The sequence below is a fragment of the Eurypyga helias genome, unplaced genomic scaffold, assembly GCF_000690775.1.
Source record: "Eurypyga helias isolate BGI_N326 unplaced genomic scaffold, ASM69077v1 scaffold8523, whole genome shotgun sequence".
NCBI classification, from domain to species: domain Eukaryota; kingdom Metazoa; phylum Chordata; class Aves; order Eurypygiformes; family Eurypygidae; genus Eurypyga; species Eurypyga helias.
The window spans coordinates 102201-127748 of record NW_010243106.1 but is presented as its reverse complement, the minus strand read 5'-3'; the positions used below and the strand labels follow the sequence as shown (position 1 = coordinate 127748).

Below are 25548 nucleotides of genomic sequence, written 5' to 3'. Positions count from 1 at the left end.
ATTATAAAGTACTTACAGATGCTCAGCCACTCGGATTGCCTGACTGGCCAAACATCTGAAACCCTGTAATTTTGAAGAGAAGGTACTATGCTTCAGACAATGCAATAATTTCTGTGGCAACAGAAAAAGAGACGTGATTATGGAAAGGAGGGGGGACTTTTTAAAATCAGACTTTCAGTTGTGCTTGACAACTGATGAACCTTAACACAAAATTAAGCCTATTTTTATTACCATTAACAATGAATGTGTCAATACAGCCTTTCAAAGATAACCGTGTCGTGGAACCGAGAGACAGAGCACAAGCAACGGCCGATAAGCTTGGGGCTACACCCTCATTTCTCTAACAGACTGAATCTGGGTGAAACGAGTATTCATATAAACCAAGACTGTGAAAAACAGGTGCCTCAGAGTTTGGACCCCAGGCAAAAGAGAAAGCAAAGCCATAAAAGCCCTGCAGTTTTCATTTACCTATCCTTTTGGAAGACAAATTTCCCTCTGCTGATCAAACAGAATATAGGAAATTATGAGCAAGATGATATTATTTGCCTGGTAAATTTTAACGACTGCTTTACAATGCTAAGGTACAAATGTTGGTGTACTTGTAATTCCCCCCTCATAAAAGACACAGCAGGGTTATTAGTATTATTATAGACTAAAATCAGCAACAAAGGATGAAATCCATGGAAAATGACTCCATGTATTTAACATCAAGAGGGTCCCTTAAAACTCTTTATTTCACCATGCCAAATGGTTTATCATGGTAATGCTTAGCCACAAAACCAATTAGATGGGTTTGAGATCCCTCAGGAGAACTTTGTGACACACACATCTCTGTGAAGATCTTCAGTGACTGACAGCATTTGGCATGTCTGTGGCCAATGAACCACCACAGAGAGTGATGCGTGTTCCGACCAGATGTCTTGTAAGGTACGAGTCAGTGTCAGCTTCGACAGTGAAATGCTGACCTCCTTTTTACAGGCACTGCTGGCTGAAAAAACCCAAACACCTTCAGCCAATTTTAAATAAAAAATTACAATAAAATAACCTTGTAAGTAATGTGGACCTTATTGGCAAAAATTAATTATACAGCTAGTCAACAGCAGTCTAGCTTACAACAGCTAAGCCTACTACATCAAATGATGCTGGAGAGGAGAGCAAGTCAAGACTCACTCAGCAAAAATCCTTGAAATACTGTATGTCTTCATTTACTCTAAGTTTTAGGGTTTTGTTTTTATTTTACACTAAGCTTACAGGTTCTTCCTAATGAATATCCCCAGTGCTATCAGTTACACACGCTCATAGCCTTGTGAACAACCAGTCACTACAGTCTTTCTACTGCAAATCCCAAGAAAATGCTGAACACGTGAACTGTTCCCCCTGTATTTGCCACGGCTTGGAAACTTGTCAGTGGCCTGAACAAAGAGGTAAAGAAATGAACTGGCCCAGCTTTCTCCAGAGGGTCTGACGAGCCTGCAACGGACGTGTTAGAGTGGCTGTAACACCAGGAGATCTCATTTGCAAAATCACTCGACCGTTTTGTGACTGTTGGACCCTGAAAATGTGCTCACAGAAAGGCTGATCCACCAACGGGCACACGGATCTGGATCTCGGGAGCCTGGAGTTGACTTCCACCTTTGCCACAAACCTTGGACAAAGTCAAGGCTTTACCCTCCAGTCTTCTCATGTGTAAGAAAGGACCAAAAATGCTTCTTCTCTGTACCCTAGATCAGGTCAATTCAGGCTGTATGCTCTCTGATGCTCCTCCTCCATTAATAAGCACCAATAAGGACATCCAAAACACTGGGAGCTAGCTTTGCTCGGGACTTGTAAACCAACAAATGAGAATTATTTGTTTCTTACTAAACCCAACCTTGGCTATTGCAGAGTACAATGGTGGTATTCCAAAAGGTATTTCGAGGACAGTAGACTAAATAGTTCTGCAGGACTAAAGACACTCATTTAATGTTCCCACAGCTCTGATGTGCTTTTTCTTTTAATACAAAATAATATTTGTAATTACAAGTGGAATTTACTAATAAACATGGCTGACAACGAAATATAACTAAACACAAAATTAGCTTGTTCATGACATTTTTAAAAACACACTGTTTCTGACACACTGCATTTTAGAGACGTTTGTAAACACCAGCAGTATATTTTGACAACTACTTTCTGGAAACAAAGATATCAGGTACCCTTAAAGAAATGTTCTGAATGCTGTAGAACATCCCAAGGTTTAAAATAATTTGTTTTACTTTTAGCAGGAACCAAACATGAAAGGGAGGGGGGATTATGCAAAAACCCCAAGGCCAGGCGGCCAGGCACGTTGCGCTGGCGCAGCGGGACACAGGCAGATGGGAGAGGTGGGCTGGGCGGCAGACGGGTGCTCCAAGCACCAAGGCACCACGCACGCTCTTTTGGGGGTGATGTGCTGGCATGACATGCCAAAATAGAGTGATATCAGTGCCAACCCGCCCTCCATGGAAGCAGTATTCCTGAATAAAGGAAACAGAGTGCCCACACAAGGACTGAGTCAAGCATAACTACAGCAGAGTAAGTGTTGTGTTATAGTTGCACTGAGAAATTTCATGTGTTGATAAAAACCTCAGTCCCACCTTCGCATAGAGGAGATTACCCTCTCGCCCCAAGATACGACAGCATCTAACAAATATATGATGAGATTGAGAATACTCAATGCCCACATAAGTCCAGACAATTTAAAACTAAGTTTTATCCTTTGTTCTGATACGCCTATAAAATACACTTTTGATTTTTTTTCCCTCTCTCAACATTTTTAAACATAACAAAGAAAAATAACTGTTTTTTTCATGTGAAAAATTTTTTTCACATGAAGGGGAACATTATTATATGACATTCTTTCCTAGAAATCTTTTAAGTCTTATTTTTTAATGGAATTAATCTGATCATGAGCTGGCTGACACACAAAGTGTTGAAATATGTCATCTTCAAACCATGTTTTGCTAATGAAATTTTGGTGTTAATTCAGGGGATATAACAGAATCCTAGAATCTGTAATATGAGCCAAACAACCAATGTGGTTCCTCTGGCAAAAAAAGCATCATTTTCTCCCTTTTCTGTTGTGGGTTTGTCACTGTGTGCTATCCATCACCCATTTCTTTCCAGAATCTGCTTTTTGATGTGGAGTCCCCACTTGGCCACCAACTTCTACATTAAAAAGCTCTGAACATGTTTTCCAGTTCCAATCCCAGGAACTGTTTTGCACTTTTAATCCCAGGATCCAAAAGGATTTAATTAAAAAAAAAAAAAGAAAAAAGGCTGGGATTTCATAAATAACCTCCAGGTATCTCTACAATGCAATCACCCTCATGCTGGTGCTGAGTCCAGGCAGTAAGCACTGCCAAAAGCAGCAGCAGTTAGGTGAACGCTCTGACCGTTTGACTGTACTGAGCTCCGGGTTGTTGTGGCTAGATTGCTATCGGGACGCAAGAAAGCTAGTTTAAATTTAGGCTTAATAAGTTTACACTACACGTGAACGACCAACACAGCTCCTGCATAGGCGTTCTCAAGAGTTCAGCACCCAAACCCGTACTGGAGGGTGCCTTCCGAAATCCCAGTCTAAAGCATCACAAATTGGGTAACAGACATAGCAATTTAAGCAGCTTTTCCAAGCATCTGCAGGGCATTAATGTAATTGTGCTCTCCAGTAATCCTATGGTCTAACCCAGTGGTTCCTGATCTTTGAAGTGTAAGCACATTACGGGAGAGGCATGGCAGGGAGACCAGGTGAGCTTTGCTGGATTCGCCCCGTGCCAGGCCAATTGCAGTGTCCTTGTACCCTGCCCCAAAGGACGCAAGCCCTGGTAAGTTCAAAGAAAAGATACCGACGCGGCGCTGAAGGGCGAGCTGTGCTTTTGGGATCTCTCCCTATGCCAACACGGTCGTCATCCCGATAGACTCAAACTCAACAGCAGCAAAGAGGCAGCGACAGGAGCCACTCAGCTGTTCAACACCGTGTCAGACCACTGCTCCTTAGGCCTCTGCTTTTAGACACTGCAACTTGACAGCATCCAAACTGGCTATCTTATAAGCCACGAGAAAGGAACGTGATGAGCCAAAATTATATCCTGATTTTATGAGTCTGAGGGCACAAAGTTGGACTTGCCCTGAGGGCAGGCAAAGCACGGTGTAACAGAATGCCAACTACTCACAGCATTTGTCTCCAACTGAGGCCATCTGAAGCCAAGAAGCATTGCTCTGATGGGGTTTTTAGGTTGTCAAGAGAAGCAGTGTTCTTAAAAGTTTAATTTATTCTTTTTCACCAATGTTTAAGGAGATCTTATTCCACAATTGTATCTAAAAACTTAGAAATCTTTAACTAGCAAAGAGAGTCAGGAATTTGAATTAATATCAGAATCATGTATTATGGCATCCACATCTGGATATCACTTTACTGACTAAATCCAAAACTTATCTGAGAGCCAGTTGGTTTCTGTAAAAATGTATTTCTCCCTTTGAAAGGAAATAATAATTGGAAGGTCTTACAGGAAGTCACCCAATACCATATAAAGGAAATTGCAATCTGTTCTTCAATATTAGTTTAAACCAATGTTATATTTAGCAAATGCCCGTCTTTTTAACGATAGTCTTTTTAGTAGCTTATACCATATTAAGACTTCTCAAAGGCTTATGCTATATTAAGATTTGCTTTGTTTTTAGAATGTTTCTTTAATCATCCCTCAAAGTCCTCAGCTTGCCCTAGGTTAGATGTTGTTCCCCATCTCCAGGACATCTAGGATTCCGCTTTCACCAAAACCAGGATTTTTTGCCCCAGGCTAATAAAAAGCCAAGTATTTGTGCATATGCTAATCTACAAGTATGTGTGGTTCTTAAAAATACTAAGTGATCGAATATTAAAAACACCTCTTCCTGATTCCGGAAGTACACACAGCAGTTTGCCTTCCTAAGAATATTCTGTTTGGGTATCTGTCGATCTCCACTGAATCAGTGGTTTCAAGGGAAGATGTTTTTAAAGTAAAATATTAATGATACTAAACAAAGTTCAAGAACTCCAAGCATAACAGCTCCCGCAATGTCTTCCCCAAGTCAACCAAACCTTACAAAACATACTTGCAGAACCAACGCTAAAACCTCTGTGGGACACAGCTCAGGAACCCTGTGCAGAATCCCTGTGGTTTTTATATATTTCATTACATTGTGAGGTAATAACATCAAAATTAAGTTTATAATAGCTGAACACAGAATTACATGGAGAAGGATTTCATACAACCTATAACCATTAGCGTTCAAAAACTGTTGTTACCAACAGCCAAATTATTTCCACCCAACAACTTGAAGGGAATGCATACATTGAGCAGTACATTTGCACCAGAAGCTAAGAAAAAATCTGGTAAATGGCCTAAAACACTTCTTCAAATACATAACTCAAGAAGGTATCATGCATGATAACTTGAACTATAGCATATTTCTGACTATATGGAAGACTATTCCACTGTCACAGGGTTTCTGTACATCTGGATGGCCACTGGAAAAGTGGAGAACTACAAACAGTACATGTTCCTAAGTGGCAAAAATCCACCTGTATCATAAAATAACAAGATTTATCTATGCTCTCTTCGCAGAGCCTAGTGATAATAAAAGCTACTTCTGGTGATTCAATTTGGATAATAGATTATAGCCAACATTTTTATGGTTACACCTTTGACAGGAGAGACTGAAGAATGATCTGAAAGAAAATTCTGTTCCTCAACAAACACACAAAGGCAGACATTTTCTTTAAAGAAAAAAGAAGTCATTACGCAATTTATGAAGGAAAGGAAAAAGAATACTCTGCACATGATGAGATAGTAATGCCAACCTAATTTCATTATGCAAATCATTCAAATAGAGAAGACAACATTAACTGTACCATAATTGAACCTCAGACAGTTTCAACATGTAAAAACTCCCATGGTTTCTTTTCAGCACAAAAAGTTAGAAAAACTGTAGGAGTTCATTTTTTCATGAGTTTCTAGATTTAACAACGCAATTCTTTGTTTGGTACTAATAAATGACTTTATGAAGAAAAAAAAGGAATTTCCTTCTCCCATACAACTTTTAATGAAGTGTTTTCAATGACAGCCCTAACAGATTATATAGCTTCAAAAAATTTCCATTGCTCTTTGCTGCTCTGAAAGGAAAAACGTCTGAAAAATAATTCTGTTTGCATCTGCAGGTGCGATTCTCTGCAGCTGCTTTGAATCAAGGTGTCAATGCAGCAAGGAACAGACTCTGAATCTCCAGAACCCATAATCTCTTAAAGCTTCTTTGAAAAAGGCCAGAGAGTGCAATTCTGGTGCAAAATACGTAGAAATCTAATGGGAAAAAAGTTACAAATAACCAATACCTCTTCCATTCATATTTAGCGCAGATTTTGCGTATAGTTCTCAATGGAACCTAAGAATGTACCTCCACTGCAGCCTTAAACATGAAAGTTGGGACTGTCCAGTGAAAACCAGTGCCATGCTGCTGGCTCTCAGGTGGTGCAGCTCAGCTCTCCTAATTTCCACCTTATTTCCCAAGTACCGAAAGCGCTGTGCAAAGGTGCTGAAAGTATGTTAGAATACTTGAGCCAATATTAAAAGAAAGAGCACAGGCAAGTTTCAAGTATTTGACTGAAATGGATGGATTAGGCTCACCAAGCCCAAGCGTTTTATGCAGATCTACGATCAGCGAGAGGAAAGAGAGCCTGAGTCATCAGCTACATCAAAGCTTAGGTCCAGCGATGGAATTAGCGAGCGCTGTGTGAACAGGAACGATACCCGCATTCATCTGCCCACTGCAGAACTTTTAATTACACTCAAACAGCCAGTAGCATCAGTGACTAAAATCCCCAGATTACCTGGATTGCTCTGTCATTATCTGTAATCAGCTGCTGCTTTATATCATCAAACTTTCGTACAACTTCCTGGAGCTGCTGTTCCGCAGCAAGCTGCTGCCGGCTGTTCTCCTCTGTCAGAGAGGAAATGGTTGTCTTAAGTTCAGCTATGATCTAAAAAAGAAAACAGCATGCTATATCTCTCTTCAGTAAAAGGCATGTATTTTGCATGTTTAGATGCTCAGTACAAGCATGGCATTGGCAAACTCTGCTGTGCAAGCTAAATATTTTAAATTAACATAGTACACGCTAGCAAGCATGAAATTCCACGCAGAGAAAAAGGAATATAGTAAGGCTGCGAATGGCAGAAACTGCTGAACACAAAATATTTGGAAGGGTTTTCCACTATGACATTCCAAAATATTTACTCATGAGAACAAAGCACATCTGTGATCTTCAAAATCGAGCATGCTTCCAGCCTTCCACTGCACCGAAACCAGGAGTGAAAATCTACACAGCGACGGTGGCGTTCGTTCTCTAGCAGGACACTTCACAGCTTCCTGCTGGAGAGACGAAAACCACCCAAGTACACACACTGGATTGAAATTTAAACTTGATTGTGACATTTCTAAGCCGCTGAAAGGAGCATATTCTGCTTCACAATCCAGTGGGGACCTGATTCAGTGTCCAGGACCCTTTAACTAGACCTTTTACATGATTTGTTGAAATGTACTTGTTTCACCCTTTTTATCACTGTGGAAAGTCATAACTGAACCTGATCCTTCAGGCATATTTACAGAATTTTATGCTGACATGTAAGTCATCACCCAGCAAAGTACTTAAACATATGGGAGAGTCACTGACTTCCATGTATATATTCAAGCTTAAGGTTAAGCTGCTGTAGCAGCCTAAAACAGTCTAATTCTAAAAACGCTTCAGCACACAGGCCATTCAGGGAGAGACTACCAGAGTGCTCAGATTGGTGTGTTTGCAAGGCCTCCTCATAGGTAGAGAAACAGCTATGGCCACAGTTTTTTAGGAAAAAAAGGGTTTTTTTAGAACTACTAATAGGATAGGACTAACATAAGAAATATGCTACAACAGAACGTACTAGAATCACAAGGGAAGGGGAAAAGGACTGATTAAAACCGTACAGTAAATTTATTTATCTGTTTGACTACCTGAAAACCTCAGAGAATAACAAAGATCATGAGTAAAGCCTACATGGATATTTCTGTATTTCTTTTCAAAAATCAAATGCGTATTAAAACAGATAATATACCAATCAAGAGGAAGGCTATTTGCTCCCAACGAGACCAGTGGGCCAAGTGTAAAGATTGCCTGGATAGGTGTAACTCTCCAGGCAGAATTAAGCAGTGTCACTGGCTTTGCAATTTAGATCATCATGGACATGACACTCAAGTTGCACAAGTTTGGCTTTGCTAGGTGTGTTACACGTGCAGTAAGAAAGCAGGAGAAAGTGATGGCTCACATAAATTATTAAGATAACAACTTGAAGCCATGCAAACCTATACCACTTGGTATATGTTCCATTTTGTCACTTTTTAAAAAGAAAACAAAAATAATGAACCCTTTAATACAACAGGAAAGCAGGATTTAAATCTTTTCCTGGGTTAAGATCCTGGACTAACATAGGCGTTCTGTAATGCATGCAAGGTATGGAGAAAGATCTGCTTTGTGCAGTACTTCTCAGAGGAAAAAAAAATCTGTTTACTTTGTATAAACTTCAGAGGAAATTTCTTGAAATATCTTCTCTGTGTGGGTGTTAAAAGTGAACGTTCCAAGAGGCCACAGAGAGTAAGATTAGACAGATGTTGTCAGCAACATGACCACAAGAAAAGTTGCAATTGACCTATTATTAATACTGAGCTACAAAAAAACTATGTTCAAGTAACTTTAGGGATTTGATTCAAACCCACAAAAGTAAAGAAATTCAGACATCAGGGCGAAAGTCCTTTATTGTGCCAAATAGCCCTGACGTACGACGTATGTGCTGTGTCTGCCACAGAACGCGCAGAGGAATGCCAGTTCTGGTCACTGGGTCCATCACTCCCCGGTAAAGAGAAGAGTGTATTAGCTACAGCAATGCCTGCCTTACAAAAACGAGTTTCCAAACCCTTCCATTCTGAGACTATTCTAGAGGCCAATACATTTCAGTCTGACCAAACTTGTTATGACATTTAGGTTAAACAGTGGTTACCTTGCGCTACACTACCTAGGCGTTCCCACTCTTAAAGCAATTTCCCTCACCCCTTGCTTGAAAATTCGGAAATGCTTAAATTATTCCATCCATTTTTATGAATGGATCAAACCCTATTTTTGTATTGATGGTAAACTATGTCCGGCATAAAGAAGCTGACTTTTGATTACACTCACTAGGCATGACATTAGCATAAAAATGACAAGGACAAAAGGTAAAACAGAGTTAGCAAGGAAAGGGATTTTCTGCCGTAAGGTCTGGCATGCAATAGATGTTACTTTTTCAGCTTTACCAATTTTCTGCTATTCAGGTTCAGATGGCAAGATAATAAAAATAGGGGTTTTGTTGTTGTTCCTTCCTTTCTTTATAGATCAGGCTCTCAACAAATTACTAAAAAGGTGTTTAGGAAAGCATTGTCCCTGATTCAACTCAGAATCGTGGCACTGGTGAGAGTGGGAGGGACCAGCTCAAAGCAGGATCACCCAGAGGTGGTTGTTCAGGATCACGTCCAGTCGGGTTTTGAGGATCTCCAAGGATGGAGACCCCACAACCCCTTTGTATGCAAATAAATGTGCAGAAAATACACATTAGGTTTGAGAAATATAATGTAAAAATATAGTTAACAATGATTCTGATAAATACAGTCTCAAAAAATGGGATGTAAAAAAATGTGATAGTCCAATGAAACTTCTGAATTAAAGCCAAGATTATGGCCAAGTTTTACAGACGAGGAGGCTCAAAGGTAGCTGAAAAGCTAAAATTGGGAGCTTAGGAATATTTTCAAGCACTTGTAATGAAGTCTGCAATTTCATGTCGTTGTGTCACTGATCACCTTTGCCTAGTTCAGAGGCTTTTAAACCATTCTTTGTAGTGGTTTTATTGATTTTTAAAAGAGCATTATTAGACTATTATTACTATTGCTGAAAACACACTTTGCAAGTAAAAGGCAGGCAGCCTGCTGTGGTTGGGAGGAATGAGAAGAATGACACCTCCAAATAAATCCTCGTGGCAATTTTCTGATTATTAAAAGCTTAACTTCTGGTTGCATCTCCATCATTTTTCACACTTCAGTCCTACCTGTCAATCAAACTGAAAGCTGAAATATTTAAAAACCAACCTGTCATCATCTTTAAGCATATATGTAAATTCAACATACATTTTCATCTCCCTAGTTCAAAAGATTACTCTGAAGAGCAAAAACTCGTCAAAACCAGTTTGCTTTCAGGACGCTGTCATTCTGCTGAGTGTTATTTTGTGAAGAAACGCTCAGGTGGCTAGGAGCAATGGGAAACGTCAAGATGGCAGTCGGGAATCCCACCCTGCCATCAGCTGTGCGGGCAAACACCACCTTGTGACACGACATGCAAGTCCTGGTCGTGCAACTGCTCCTGATGTGACGGGACGTGCTGGTTGAGGGGGCACCTCGCCTTCCCTTCCCACTCACTGACAGAGGGCTCGGTCCTCTCGGGTCCACAGAAGATGAAAAAGTAGATGAAAAAGATGAAATTTAAAACTCAAAACACCCCACCCATGTCTTTGGGTGCTTAACGCTCTGTGGTTTTTGAAAGGTTAAAAGCTGCAAGAAAGGCACAGGGCATTTGATTTGGGAAATGGCTTCTCTCGACCGTCAAGGCCTACGCTTAAGAGCAGAAGGAATTACGCTTTCATCCAGTACCCAAATCAGATGGATTCCCCTCAGGTTCCTGCCTTCTCGCTACCTACCTGCGAGGACTTAGCCATCTTCTGGCTGTACTCCTTCTCAGCCTGCTTCAGCCGGTTGTTTGCCTGAAACACACACAAAAGGCAACCAGATGAGCTCAGATGAAGAACGTGTACAGACACTTTGCCACCGACCCCTCCGCTTGGCACCGCATCCACATGCCTATCGCGGCGCGGCTGGGCCCCGCGCCAGCTTCAACGCCCTTCTGTGGCAGCCAAAAAACCGCAAGGGCTTGCCTTTGATCTCAGGCCAAGTATTCATCACTTAGAAGAGGGGAGAAATTGTACCTCTGCTGCCAATTATTAGAAAAATATAAAGACAGGCGGATTTAAAAAAAAAGAAAAGAGGGCAAGTGTGTGTGTGTGGCAGGGAGGCAACACACCCCCAAGTTTATCAGGGTGACTTCGTTTCTGAACGGAAGGAAAAGGAAAAGGAGCAAGTCCCAGACTCGGGCTGCAAGGGCACGGCGGGACACGGAAGGCACGACTTGGCGCTTCAGTTCAGTGTCTGCAATTGCCTTTTGTCCCACCGCACGGCCCTTCCTATCTAAAGGCAGCGACTTTGCTGAAAACTGACCCCGTCGTGCAGCTGAACCAACTGGGAAGCTCTTAGACATACCGGTCTTTCCTTCTCCTAGCATTTTTTCCCCCAATTCAAAGATAAAGAATAAACCAAACTGAAAACAAGGCTGCTTTGTCACAGTGGAATCCAGTAAGCAAATATTTTCTATAAATCTGGGGATAAATAGCTCTTAAGGTTTTTTCCTCAAATAATTTAACTTCAGAAATAATTCAATAATAACAGTAATTCAAAAATAATTCCACTTAAATTTCAGGACACAACTCTGGCTTGTACTTTGGTTGCCGAGTGCCACGCCGTCACACGGATAGACCGGCCTGAAAACGCTGCGCTCCAAGGAACTGCTAAGTGTGCCTGTGCTCCTGGCTCTAAAATTTGAGGACAGGTGTCTAAGAAAAATATTTTCTTAGGGGGACAGAATATTACAAAGCTGAGTTCTGAAGCAAATTTAAGCTGATTAAGTTTTCAAAATCTTTCTGACCCCGTGTTCAAATCTTTGATCTGTCGTCCTTAGTTTTACGGCACAGCATCCCGCGCACAAACACGCTCCTTCAGCTGCCTCTGTGCCAGCGCCTGGGCTGGGGGACTGCAGAACCCTCCGGGCCCCCCCGGAGCCTCTGAACCCTGCGTGGATCCAGTTGCAAGACTGAACCTTCAGTTCTGCAAACACCAGGGATTTCAGTCAAGCAAATAGTCTTATTGATTTTACTGGACTATAAATTTAGGAGCTTAAAGTGGCAGACAGTGTTTGTGAATCACTGCCAAGCATGATAGGGCTGGAATCATCTCGTACAATCCAGGCAGTTAGGTATGGTGCAGCTTAATGTAAGTATATTACCACCAGTTTAAAATAATCTTACAGTTTATATGATACTGCAATTCAAGATCTTGAATCCCTTCAAATTCCAAAATTATGAACCATGTAGAAGTTGTTCTATTTAATGTTTCTTCGTACTAAGAAATCTACTAAAACAATCAAAACCAATTATCAAATATGAGCATCATTTTTAAGAACACGTTTGGGTTGGTTTTTGTTATAAACAGAGATAACGGCACTACATACAGGTTTAACAGAGCATATACAGGAAAGCTGAAGCACCAGAGAAATTCAGTTCCCCTGTTTCTACACTGGTCATTTGAAGTGTGTCACCAACCCCGTCAGGGCACTCGTGGGGCTGCGTGAAGACAGACGGGGCAGTAACTCCCACGTAGTGCCGTCTGGGCACGCTACCCCGCTCCTGGTACTCAGGCTCACCCATGTTAACACTCCTTCCACCGTGCTGTCATCAAGTTTCAGGTTATGTTTTACTACCTCTGCACATCATGAAGTGACTGAAACTGTCAGTTTATCTTTAGGGAAAAAATTAACAATTAAATTGTAGTAATGGTGTACATTACTGTTACTCCCAGCAAGGGAGAGATACAAGTCAGCAAAGCACCGCGAAGAAGATCACGTTACAGCTGCTCTCACTCAACTTGCCTGGGGTAAAAGTCCTCATCTTTCATAGAAGCAGCTTTATAACCTCCTGAACCCATAGAAGAAATCCCAATAAATAATAAAAAAACACCCATAACTTTCATAAACAAATGAGAACATGTTTGTTCACACTGATAGAACCGGGATGACCTCTGATAGACATGACAGAGGTGATCCAAAAGAAAGATATGCTGAACTTCAGAGTTTTATTCCTAAGTGAAGGCAAAAAAGGTACATCTTACCAGTTTATTTAAAGGCAATTACAATATTATATTTTATAATGGCTTTAACAAATTCCAATTAGCAAAATATTTATAAGCTGTCTCCTAGTCACCAAGAAACCAGATTAGCTGCAGTCCCGAACACCCTTATTTGAGCAGTCTGAATTTCAGAGTACTGTCACCCCAACTTCCACTGGAGAGGGCACCCGCGCGGAGATCGGCTCTAAGCTGGCTGCCCAGACCCCAAGCACAGAGCCCTGGACGCCTGCTGACTTCAGCTTCTCTCGAGCTCGTGACACCGTGCGGGTCACGCAGCGTCACAAGCCACGCAGGCAGCACCAGCGAAGCTCTGCAGAAGGCAGTTCTACAAGTTACATCACACCGGGCAGCTGAAAAGATCTAATGCATAGTGATGCACAAGAACACTCTGTTCCATCCTCTTTTACTGCAGAAATATAAAACTCTTCCCTTTTTAAAACCTGCGACTAAACTAAGTTAATACCTCTTGACTACAGGCTGTTCCTTTGCAGCTTAGGGAGGCATAAACCTACTCCCCCGGGGCACATACAGCACTGCTACACACAAAAAAGTGCCTTTTTGCCATCACTTTTTATAAGGAACGACTTACAGCAAAGTCAGCCCGCATAGCGGTGTGCAGTGGGCATTGGGGAGGATTTATATTGCGTTTATCTGGACAAACGGGGTTAAAAGAGGGGTGGTGTACACAAGCAGCCGTTTCCTGGGCTCACTCTTTTCTAAGAGGCTGCTGGGCTCGTGCGTTGTGTGAAGCACAAGCTGCTTCTGTATTATTTTAAGGGCATTCCCTTGCTTTCAGGTTACATGCTATTTCAGAACCATAATGAATACGAATCCAACTGGAAGGTGAACATTTGGAAGGTCAGCCAGTATTCATTAAAGCCTAACTCTTTTTATAGCAATGGGCAGCACTGCAAATAGAGTTAATGGTCTCAAACTAGTTTTCCGTGTGCGTGAGTTAGCTGTTGAAATTCACATTTGGCAAAACTTGTCAGAAACGTCAATTGCAATATCCATTTTTGTAATAAAAAGGTTTAAATTGGATAAGGCATAGAGGAATCCCACTGAATCAAAAATTAACTTCTGTTCAGTTTCACACAGTTAATACATATTTTAGCTAAAATTATCTGATTATGACAATTTTACATGCAGTTATTTTATATTACAGTGAGGACTTTTGCATGAAAAAGATTATGTCCTTCTTACAGTTAAATAGTTTTAAAACCCAAGTATAATTCTATAACAATCCTTAAAGCATCATATTGTGGTTGCTGAGCAAAACTGCACCGACTTCAACAAAGCATTTCACCTAAAAATTAAAAACAGTATTAGCACCATAGATGTGGTGTCTGAATTAATGGATGCTGTTCTAACACCGCCTGATTTCCATCTTTTCCTTTCATGAAGCAGAAGAGCATTACTAAGAAGAAAAGAGCAGAGGATCTATGAAGGAACCACACCACAAAAGCATACCATGTCCTACCCTAATTACACAGTTTTTATGTGCTATTTTTAAGGTATAAGATGTATTAGAGGGGACTTCTAGTTCTACTCGATGGAACGCATGCCCTCCAGTGTCGACAGTAGCTCTAGTTGCACTGTGGGGTTGGCAGGCCCATGGACAACTTCATCCTCCACCAACATCCATGAAGGCATTTAGGACGTCTTAAACATTTATCAAAAATGCAGCTGTTAAGAATTTTCTGGAGCAGTACTAATCTGTGCAGAGGGACATGGTTTAGTGGTGGACTTGGCAGTGTTAGGTTGACGACTGGACTCTTTAAGGTCTTTTCCAACCTAAATGATTCTATATATTCCAGCTTCGGAATGGTGATTTCCAGATGGAAAGTTAGATTTCATTTATGCTACAAAATTAGTAGGAAAACAAATTCCTGCAACCCAAATGCAGGTCCGTAAGAGTTAAGGATGCCTAGTGAAATCCTGCTCAGCTATATATGAAGTACAGTTTTGTGACTGATTCAGGAGTGTTTCAATTTGATTTCAATCTCCCCCATACATAAATAAACAACAAAACTCCCACAAACGTAACTCTCACAAACTAGAGGGTTATATAGACACACACACACGGGTATTCACTAAGAGAAAAGCAGATTTAAGAAATTTGTTTAGGGTACTAGCTATGAAATAAACATTTTGAAAAATGCCTGCAACTAGCTAAATGATGGCCATGCATAAGCTGATCCTCCATAATTAGTTAGATAAAAGTGTACGCAAACTTAAAAAAAAAAAAAAGGGAAAAGAAGGGAAAAAAAAAAATCAAAGGGTGGGGGAAGGAGAAGAAAGAAAACTTGCTCCAGGGAAGAAGCAACTGTTCTCTGATGTGCAGCAAAGAATTTGACATCAAAGAACTAATGTAAATGGGGCCCATTTACCTTAAAAAACAACACACCACTCCACATTCTGGAATATTGCTATTTAAGTTTGACAGCATTATGCTTTGTACCAATATTCAAGATTGCGTAATTTGACAGATGTCAAAAGAAAATGACCTTCAAAACAGCTAACTGTAGCAATTTTTGTTATTAAATATGTCAAAACACAGTACAGTATCTGTTTAAATTTTGGTGATTAGCAGATCACTTTTTCAGTTCATCGGATTATACATAAAAATGTCATTTCGACCTCAAAGCTTGTATTGTGCCCTATGTGCCTCTAACCCCGACAGCGGGTGACTTCCTGCACTGCTACTCCTGCCCTTCCTACGGCTCTCCCCACCAGTGAGACACAAACGGGAAGGTGACCCTCGGTGTGACAGTCAAAACAGCATTCCAGTTCCAGTATGCAACTTGAACCACCCAGAAGACCATTAAAAGTAGTTCAGTGTCCAAAATGATGTAACAGAATAATTAGCAAAGTACCAAATGATTTCAAGGGGTTTGAAAAGGAGCGACAGAAATCCCAACCTGTCACACCCACAAATCCTATTAATGTTCTGTTTTACATTCCACTTTTGTAGGTCTATAATTTTTTTTTCTTTAAATATAACATCTTTAGGAGAAAAAAAAAAACCCTCTTATTCATTTGCAAAGTACTTTTTATGGGGAAAAAAACCCCAAGAATTAATAGAGATTAATTTGACACCCTACCCATATGGAGAATTGCCATTCTGCAGTATATGGCATTTCTGTGCCTAATAGGGACCTACTGAAAAACTGCTTGTGCAACTTGTGCCTTAGGAAAACTCTCATTTCCAGTCTTTTTATTTAAACCAACGGTGTATTTCTCATAATTCTGAAATTATGTAAAGAAATTAAATACAGGTATTTAACTCAATGAGACTCCACCTGCACGGGGTCTGATGCCAAAGTTATCCTTACGCTAGTCCCACCTTCATCTAAATGGGTTTACTGAGCATCTAAGTATTTCCCAGCATCACCAACACCGATTTCTACTCAATATTGCAGTGAGCCAGGCACCTTATTTAAAAGCACCTGCACGATTTGGCCTAAAACATAGGCCTTGTATACAACACACGGTTTTAAAACGGGATTAACAGTCCAGGTTTGCTGCGTAGAACCGTTCAGCTCATTAGCTACACTTCATACAAGGCAGTACTGAGGCACACACGGGGCACTGAAAGGACAGACAGCGGATTACAGTTTAATCTGAAGATGTACGGTGACATTCTGCCAAAAGTTTGGAGGCAGCTGGCTTTTACACGAGGGCACGATTCCTTCTTTTGCTCAACACCCAAAGAAGAACTGAGTAAAGCTGGTGAAGATGTGGAGACGGCAACACTCTCCACACCAGGGCACTGAAGCCTTGTGTTCCCGCAGCTAATGCCTCAATCTGGCACAGCACAAGTACATTCCTGGATTACGATGTTAATATTCCCTGGTTTTCTTCTGTCCAACTAAGTTAAGAGGGTTATTTAAAGTGGGTTTAAGACATTATATCAAAAGTGGTGGCATTTTCTTTTTCAGAGTCTTAACAAATAAAACATGGCCCCAACGGGAGTTATTTGAGCTTTTACAAGCTGCTTTTATTCATCAGAAATGCTGGGCACCTCTGCTACACAGGCACCTCACTTACTCATGTGCACTCTGTCTCTCTCCCACTCTAACACAAAGGAGTTTACAGAAGAGCTTGTATCACTCAGGCCCAGATGTTTTTGGTACCCCAACAGCTGACAACCAGTAAAATCACAAAGGGATAGGCTGCTAAATATCTTTGAAGATGCAAGTCAAAGCTAAAGTTTCCTCCACAAGGAGAAGGCAACGGTACCAAGATGTGACACTAATCCATGCTTTGACTCAGTTAAAGACTACTTAATACGAGCTTTACGACACACAATTCTTTCCAAAAGCAGAGATTTCTGAGGCCCAGGCACTTTATCATTGTGTATCAGTTTATGTAAGTTTACGCGCCTTCATTTTTGCCAGGGGAGACTATAAGGCTCCTGAAAGGACTATGAAGGAAAAAGAACGTGATTTTTTAGATTCTCCAGTGCTGTTTTAAGTTGAATTTTGTGGCAATAACAAGCAAGTGTTAAGAAGATAATGGCTAGAAGAAAACCTCATGTATGTATCACTTTGAGGTAGAACCTTTTTTATTAAATATAAGTAAAACTGGAAACAAAAGGACAAACTTGGTATTACTGGTTAACTAGGTATGACTAAGTTACATCATTAGTTGAGAGCCCAAGAAAAGTTAAGCTTCTACAGTTGGAAAGACAAACACTGAAAACACAACCAAATCCCCAACAAATCTCTGATCTGAAGCAATCAGTGTTCCTTAGCAAGATTATGCTGGATTACTTCTTGTAGTTTTAAATACAACAAAGCTTCCCAAAAAGAACGACAACTTCACGGAGCCAGAAAGTATTACTGTAGCGATGACTAACTATGCCCAAGTCCAGCAAAGTCTCAATTAAAAAGAGAATGGAATATATTGCTCAATCATGAAAGCAATTAAAAACATAAATAAGACATTGCAAGACTTTTAACATTCCCAATGTTTAATTATTTATCCATTCTCCATCCTGCAGCTGTAGGTCAGAATTAACTCCTCTGAACTAAATACAGGAGAACTCTTTTGGGGATTTGTATCTTATTCATTTTCAAGCAAACACTCAAATTCATTTCAAATTCACACAAGAACTGCAACAGTTTCACCTAAATCAGATTTTCTACAAGTTAAACACCCCTCCTACACTCAGATGTGATTGTGAAACTACTTTGATCTCTGTTCCCAAATTTATTGCTCTGTGTAATCCATGACAAAATATAATGTGATTTACTGTATCTCTATATGACAGCCCAGCAGCTGACAGAACTTAGTAATTTAGCATAAGAAAAAAACCTTCTGGCACCAAAATATACAAATCATAATTGAGGCACTTTAGTATCACGTTACAATGAGCACATGCAGACTGATCATAGGAACTTCAAAACAATTAGAATTCTTTCTCACCCATTTAATGAAGGTGGGTTTTACTCCGTGACACGTTCTGCAGCTGTAAGCAAGTCGTTTTGGAACACTTTTGTTTCTTCACATTAAAGAGACTGAAGGACTAATAACATCGTTTTACCCCTTCCCTATTTCCCAAACACTCCTTCCCCTCCAAAAAAAGAAGAAAAAAAAGCCACCTGCAGCTTTTCTGTATTACAAAGGTATGAAGAAAGAGCAAATAAATGTGAACGTCTTCAAATTGTGCCAGAATTTCAATATGCAATAAAGATGCTTTATATGAGTTTTGTCTTGATAACTGCGCATTTTTTCTAAATAAAGCTATAATAAAAGATGTAGATATCCAAACCCTGACCTAAGCAGGGATGTGATGGACACATTCCATGGGGCGGCTTTGCATTTAGAGGACTTGAGAAAGTCTTTGTGTAAGGGGTGCATTACTCCAGAAACTTCCAAGAAGAGTAAGAATGTGGAGCTCATGGCACGGGATGCAGGAGAAATTTCCACTTAGCAGTTACTAATTCCAGGTAGCAAACACCAGTTACTATTGCTTGCATCGACAGAACCATGAATGAGCCCGGTGAAATCACAGTGACCGCTGCACGTACCGGCACCCAGCAACAGGGTTGCAGGATCTGTCCTCTCACCCCTGGCCAGGCACCCAGACCAGATGGTATTCATCCCGCAATTCTGAGAGAATCTAAGAATGAATTGGCTGAGTTTTTTTTAAGAATAATCTCATATTACAAACAGCAACCGTACTGGAAAACAGCCAATGTTTTTCCTAATGGTACAACATACGCTGGGATGTAAAGATAAGTAAAATTGGCACATCAGAGAAAACTGTATCTACATGCAATCAGCCTTCTCCAAGACACATAGTATCATGGAAAAAAAAAGGAATTAGGTAATGATTCAATTGGGCTTTAAAAAAGTTAAAATAATAAGCCATTGTGTAATACAAGATAAAGTTTGTGTGTTACAGTTTGTTTGGATAGCAAAGAAAAGCTCAGGAAACTACTGAAAAAAGTACTTAGAACAGTCATTCTGCCACTAGAAAAGCCTCCTGGCACTTCGTAACCAGGAAAGTTAATATTGAAACACCAGTTATGCTAAAACCAATGGGCATATTCTGAGAGTCAGGCTCATGGGCCACTGAGCCCACTGTCCTCTCCAGATGCTCCCTGCAGAGACCCCATAAACTTGGCCCCTCGTATTCCCCTAGCACCTGCACCTGCCTATCCGGGAAGTTAGATGTTATAACCCGGCTTACTCCCATGCTGGAATTCCCATGACTGGTTCTGAACACGCTGCTCATAAAACTGTTTCATCCTTTTTTGAACCTGCCGATAATGTTTGCCTTCACCAGCTTCGTGGGAACCCGTTCAAGCAGCTCGCTGCCGGTTGGTTAGAGAAGTACCTTCTTTCACCAGCTTTAAATCAACCTCTTACTAGTTTCCAGCAACTACACCCGAGTTCTTGGGTGGTAAAAAACAATTCAGCATTCACCTTATCCACCATCTTCATGATTCTGTGAGTCCTGATCTTAGGAATTTACACCAAAGGCTGGAAGTTACAGAACCAAGACAAATCAGAGAGGGCCCTGGTGCAACAGAGCTAGAAGTGGTGTTTGGACACAGACTCGGAAAAGAAATAGAAGACGGAGAAGACAAAAAACCCCACCTGTTAATATTTCTTAGATAGATACCTTAGATTAATAGCAGTTGGTAAAAAAACCCCAACAAACCCACAACCCAAAAAACTCTGCCATATTTCTCAAACAAGTAAGGAGCTATAATTGATACGAGAGGGAGTGAATAAAGTGCGCCGAAACACAGGCTATCTGATAAAGCTCTAATTTTAATTATATCAGCCCCTGCCCTGTTGAAAGCTATCTTTTTACTTCCATATTTTGTCACAATTTATCATTTAGCTCAATTATGGTTCTTCCTGTCTGGTCCTCATTTCTTAACAGTATTGCATCAGTCATTTTAACTTTTAACCCTATGGCGTTATTTGTGAATGCAAATAATGTGCTGCTTGATCTCCTCTCCAAACATTAACGAAGATGTTAAAAAGTCAGCCTAATGCTCATGGGTACGTAATTTTTTTTCGCAGTGACAGTTATACCAACTATTTTCTGGAACCAGGTTTATAAATACAACTGATGGGCAGAAATCTTACCTGTTGTTTTCTGGATTGTTTTTTCTGACTTTATTTTTTATTTTATTTTTTAAAGGAGGTAGAAGCAGAGTAACTCTCTGTGAATAACTGCAACAACTGCTTTGAAATATGTCCAGTAGGGAGAGAGTCATAAATCCTGTTTAGTCTCATTTGAGTGAAATATCCTTGAGATTATTCTACCACATTTTTCTTCATGTTTGACTCTGTTGATTGAAGACTCTTCCAAATGGCTCCCCTAAGGGATGATGCAATTCCTGTGACCATGTTCCTGGTCCACTATCATCTTTCTTTCTTTTTCTTTGGAGGAATAAGAATGAGCAGTGCAAAAGTGGACACAGAGAGGAAATTGGTTTTCTCCCCTCATCCGTGAGTGAAATTTTACTGCAAGATTTTCTGTAATGGTATTATAAAGCCAGATTAAATGATCTACACTTCTTGAGCTAACATACGCTAACTTGGCTATACAAATCTTGTTGAAATACATATCTTGTTTCTCGATCTTCCAGGCTTTTGTCAGAACTTCTCCAACAAAGCCAAAGTACTGTGCTCATTTTTAATAATACTTGGTGAATCACTGTGTCAGCAATGTCCAAGAACCAAATGTAAGTAAATGTACACAGACTCAACAACACAAAACCAACAAAACCATTACTCTTCTGGAACAGAGAAATAATATCATAGACAGCAGGTCTTGGATTATAATGGAAAAAAATAAGACACTCAGAGAATATCCAACTCTGCTTGCTAAGAATTAGATGCTCTTTAGATTATTCATAGCTAAGGCCTAAACAAAAGAATCTATGTAATAAATTCAAATATTTAAAAATTTTAGTCTAAAAATATGGTAAAACCAGCACACAGACCAGCAACTGGTGAAGATCTGGAATGCATTCAGCAAGGAGAAAACCATACATCTACGTTATAATTAGATACCAATTTAATGATATAATTATACTCAGGGAGAATACATGCCCACATTTTATGGTTCACCTATTTACCCCCCCGTAAATAACCCGGGTATCACTGCAACGAGTGTGAAAACAGTTCATCTGGAGGCTCACATAAATGAAACCATCTACACTATGGCTATTAGTGTTCAAGTTAATGAAGTGAAAGGTGCCACTCGGATCAAAGACCCCATTACGCTAAGAAGTCTAAGCAGGAACCTACAGAATTGCTGACGAGATGTCCAGCTTCCAGAAGGCCTTAGATACAAAGGTGGAACCATTTTTGATAGTTAATGAAATGTAGAGTTGGCAGAGAGGCACAAGAGCTGGAGAGACAGTACTGAACAACGTAAGCGAATGGAAAGTATGCAATGCTTATTCTTGATGAGCAGAAGTAATTTAACTACTTCAGGGAAACCCAACACTTTGAAAAGATTATCTCTTGGAGTATCTCTTCAATCTCTGAACAAGTCATACACTTTCTCTTCATCTTCTGTTTCTCTGCCAGTGTTGAACAGTATGACATCATCTCTATGAGCACAGACAATAGTGCCAGAACAGATATTGTGAATTAAAGATATTCCTACACATGCAGTATGAAAGTACAGCCAATGAGTATGTCCAACTGGACTGCATCCTAGGGCTCTACTCGCTAGTTAATTAAGTCAGCATCACAGAGCTTGCTGGTAAAAGAACTGAAATGCTCTGCAGGGCATGTTATCAGTACGTTACTTGCAAATTGTATGCAAGTGGAAGTTGTTCAAAAATTAAGCATCTAAGTATAGGACACTGTCTTAAGATTTTTGTGAAAGGCTTTGTTAAAAAACATATTACCCTCTAACTATTATACAGAATAGTTGTTCTTAATTAGGGGAGCAGTCACTTACACAGGGACCTTAACTCTGAATTTGCCAGGCATTTCAGTTTTATGTGGACTTCCCACCAGACCCAGATGGAGTGATTCTAACAGGTATAGACTAGAAAACGTTGTAAATGTCCAATGTTATTTAAATTAACAGAAAACTCAGAGTACAACTAACTGAGTCTACACGATTTGTGTGCTAAAAAGCACGATTTGCACGGCTCTGGAGGGTTTGCATGACATCTTGGAGTCCCATCTCTCCAGAGTGAACCATTGCACAACTGTACTGAAATGAGAACTGCAGTGCAGAGTAAAGTGTTTGAATCTCTCTTTCTTTTTTTGACTACAGCTTCATCCTGTAATCAAATATCATGTGCATTCAGTACAGTCAATACACAAAAATGTAAATTACTTCTCCACAAGAAAAGCAGCACTGAAAAAGAATTAGATGTTCCTGGAACCCACATAAAGATTTAACAGGATGAGTCAAAATATCTATTTAAATATAGAAAAGAAGTCAATAAAAAGCTAAATGTTGAAAATTATTTAGAGGAAAAACAAAACCTTTTTCTCCCACTCCAATTTACTCATGTGCGCTGCTCAAAGAGAGCCTTTTTTATGAGTTATTTTCAGTGTTCCAAGGTTGCTTCCTTTGAGCATTGTTAGCATGTCTACTGATCTGCTCGGGTCATGCTTTCTGAATGCTCATTTTCTTTGCCAAGAAAATACCACAGATGAATGCTACAAAGAGTCGTGTTAGCCAAGCTTCACATCTGCACCCACTTAGAAACGCAGTTTGTCTCCTGCTTTTAGTGATTTCTGGCAAACCTGAAAATGCACGTAAGCTTTGTAGAGTCCGTTACACCTGGGCGATTAGTGGTTGTGCCATGAATGCTGCTGATGCAACCTGTAACACACCTGTCTCCCCGACGAAATTACTCATTAGTGGAGCCTGACTCAGTTCTGTTCATTCTCTAATATGCTTATTCCTTAAACAGTTCATGTTTCATTTCATCTTAATGAAATAAAAAGGAATAAAATTACCATCACATCAGACAATGCTATAATCACTTGAAAGAATGAAATGTAAGCAAATTGAAGCTATACTTTAAAAGGAAATCAAAATCATGATGATGAATACAAGTGTGCTTCTGAAACAACATTTAAGATTCCTGAACCAATCGACAAGAAGTAAATTGGAGATATTCTCAACTCATTTTACGTTAGAGACGGATTAACAGACAGTATGGAAGTACTGAAGCCCTAAGAACACGATAAGCACTGTTTCAAATTCCCCACGCTAACATCTTGAATTCTTGTCTGATTTGTGTCCGGCATGGCTTATCTGACCTCAAGGACATTAAAATTTGTTATACTCCTCTGATAAGGTGATTTTGTGTTCTCACATAACTACCACGTTATGTCTTAAAGGGCGAGCAATAAGGTGATCACGTGTTTGGGGCTGTGACACCCAACCTAGCAAAACGCAAGGCCGAAGACGATCGCGGCACTGCCCCGGCACGAAGAGCCACCCCTGCGTCGGCCAAGCGCAGCACACACCGGGCTGCTCCTGCATCAGCCCTGCTGCGCTTCACCGGGCTGGCGAGCAGGGCCGTGCTCGCCGAACCCTACTGCCTGCCGCGCGGGCAGAGCCCTCCTCACCTCCCCCGGCGCTCCCGCGCCGCCCCCCGCACGGAGGGCTCTCAGGTGCCCGTCTGCCCTGCAACAGCCCCAACACCACCCACCGTGTGCACATGTAGGGCAGCTTCAGCTCGCTGCGTAAGAACGTGGCGTTTAATTGAAAACAATGCCTGCAAGAGGGAAAGTCTCTGGAAAATGATGGACTTTCCCCTTTATCATTATTTCCACGACAACAGATGCCAGGCTTATTTTTCCTACAGTGCAGGTTACGCAGTGCCATTTGGCAACCTGTGAAGTACTTTCCCACTTACCGTTCCCCAGCGACCGGGAGATGCAATAACTGTCAAAACATATTTGCTTTTAGAATCAGAGGTTCAAAACCATCACCCTACTACATTTATTGAGCAACTCTCTGGCACTGTATGCCGTGATCACCAACAAAATGAATCAAATAAAATAGTACAATAAAGAGTGTACTGTCTTAAAAGTTGAGTATTTTAAGAAACAGAAATTGAAGACCACAATAAATTATGCGTGCCTAAATGTTGAAAAGCTGTCTACCAGTACCAACAAATATTTAAATGTCCCATGCGCTCACAATGAAAACTCTTCCCCCGTCACTGCCCCCGGCTCGCCTCCTTCCTGCCCCCACAGCCGCACAGCTACGGGGAGGGCAATGCCACACAAATGCTCTACCTTCTTCTACCCATTTTTACTTCAATTTTTCTTTTCACTTAAGCGTTAGCCACTTCTCTTGTATTTCACCACGTTCACGTGAACAACGGTCCACCATTACACACTGCAACCCACACAGAAATCCATGTCACTCACGGAACAGGCCACAGAGGAATGAGATCCCTCACTTGGGAACGGACTGACCTTCAGAAAATCTGGACAGGCAGATGTTCCAAGCCCCAACAGTGAAGCCAGCTTCCCCTTGGATTTCTAAGCAATCTTTACAGAATTGGCAGAAAAAAGTAAATTTAGGAGACAAATTTTTCTCCCGTATTTTCCTAAATTTCAAGGTAATGAGATTTGCTAGAAAAATAAAGAGACTTCTAAAAGCAAGTTTCCTGACTCATGCTGCAATTAAGATGCTTTTTTCCCCCTTGGATAAAATCTCCTTCATCAAAGTTCTGTGGACTTTAATAGGATCAAGATTTCAACAAACTCAGCTGAAACTGTTACTTTTGAGCTCTAAATGGAGTTTGCCCTCTGAGCTACTTCGACTTTTGGACTTTGTGGCCATTTTCCACAGCTCTGCGTTCGGGAGACAGAAACGAAGCAGCATGGTAAACGGAGGTTTGAAGGTAAACCAAGGTATTTTTCATGTGTCTGTGACAGACCTTCCAACAGAGAGACATTCTTTTTCCC

At 40.6% G+C, this 25548-nt stretch overlaps 1 protein-coding gene across 1 annotated transcript in view; it reads right to left on the bottom strand.

Annotated features, from left to right (window-relative positions):
- The window catches only part of CEP112 (centrosomal protein 112kDa), a gene marked incomplete at its 3' end in the record, with an annotated part of 144788 nt that overhangs the window by 17540 nt on the left and 101700 nt on the right, over positions 1–25548 (bottom strand). The window contains exons 20-21 of the mRNA XM_010149287.1: positions 10800–10862; positions 6881–7030 (exon numbers count right to left, since the gene is read on the bottom strand). Of these exons, the coding sequence (XP_010147589.1) occupies positions 6881–7030; positions 10800–10862 (213 nt within the window). The remainder of the gene's footprint in view (positions 1–6880; positions 7031–10799; positions 10863–25548) is intronic.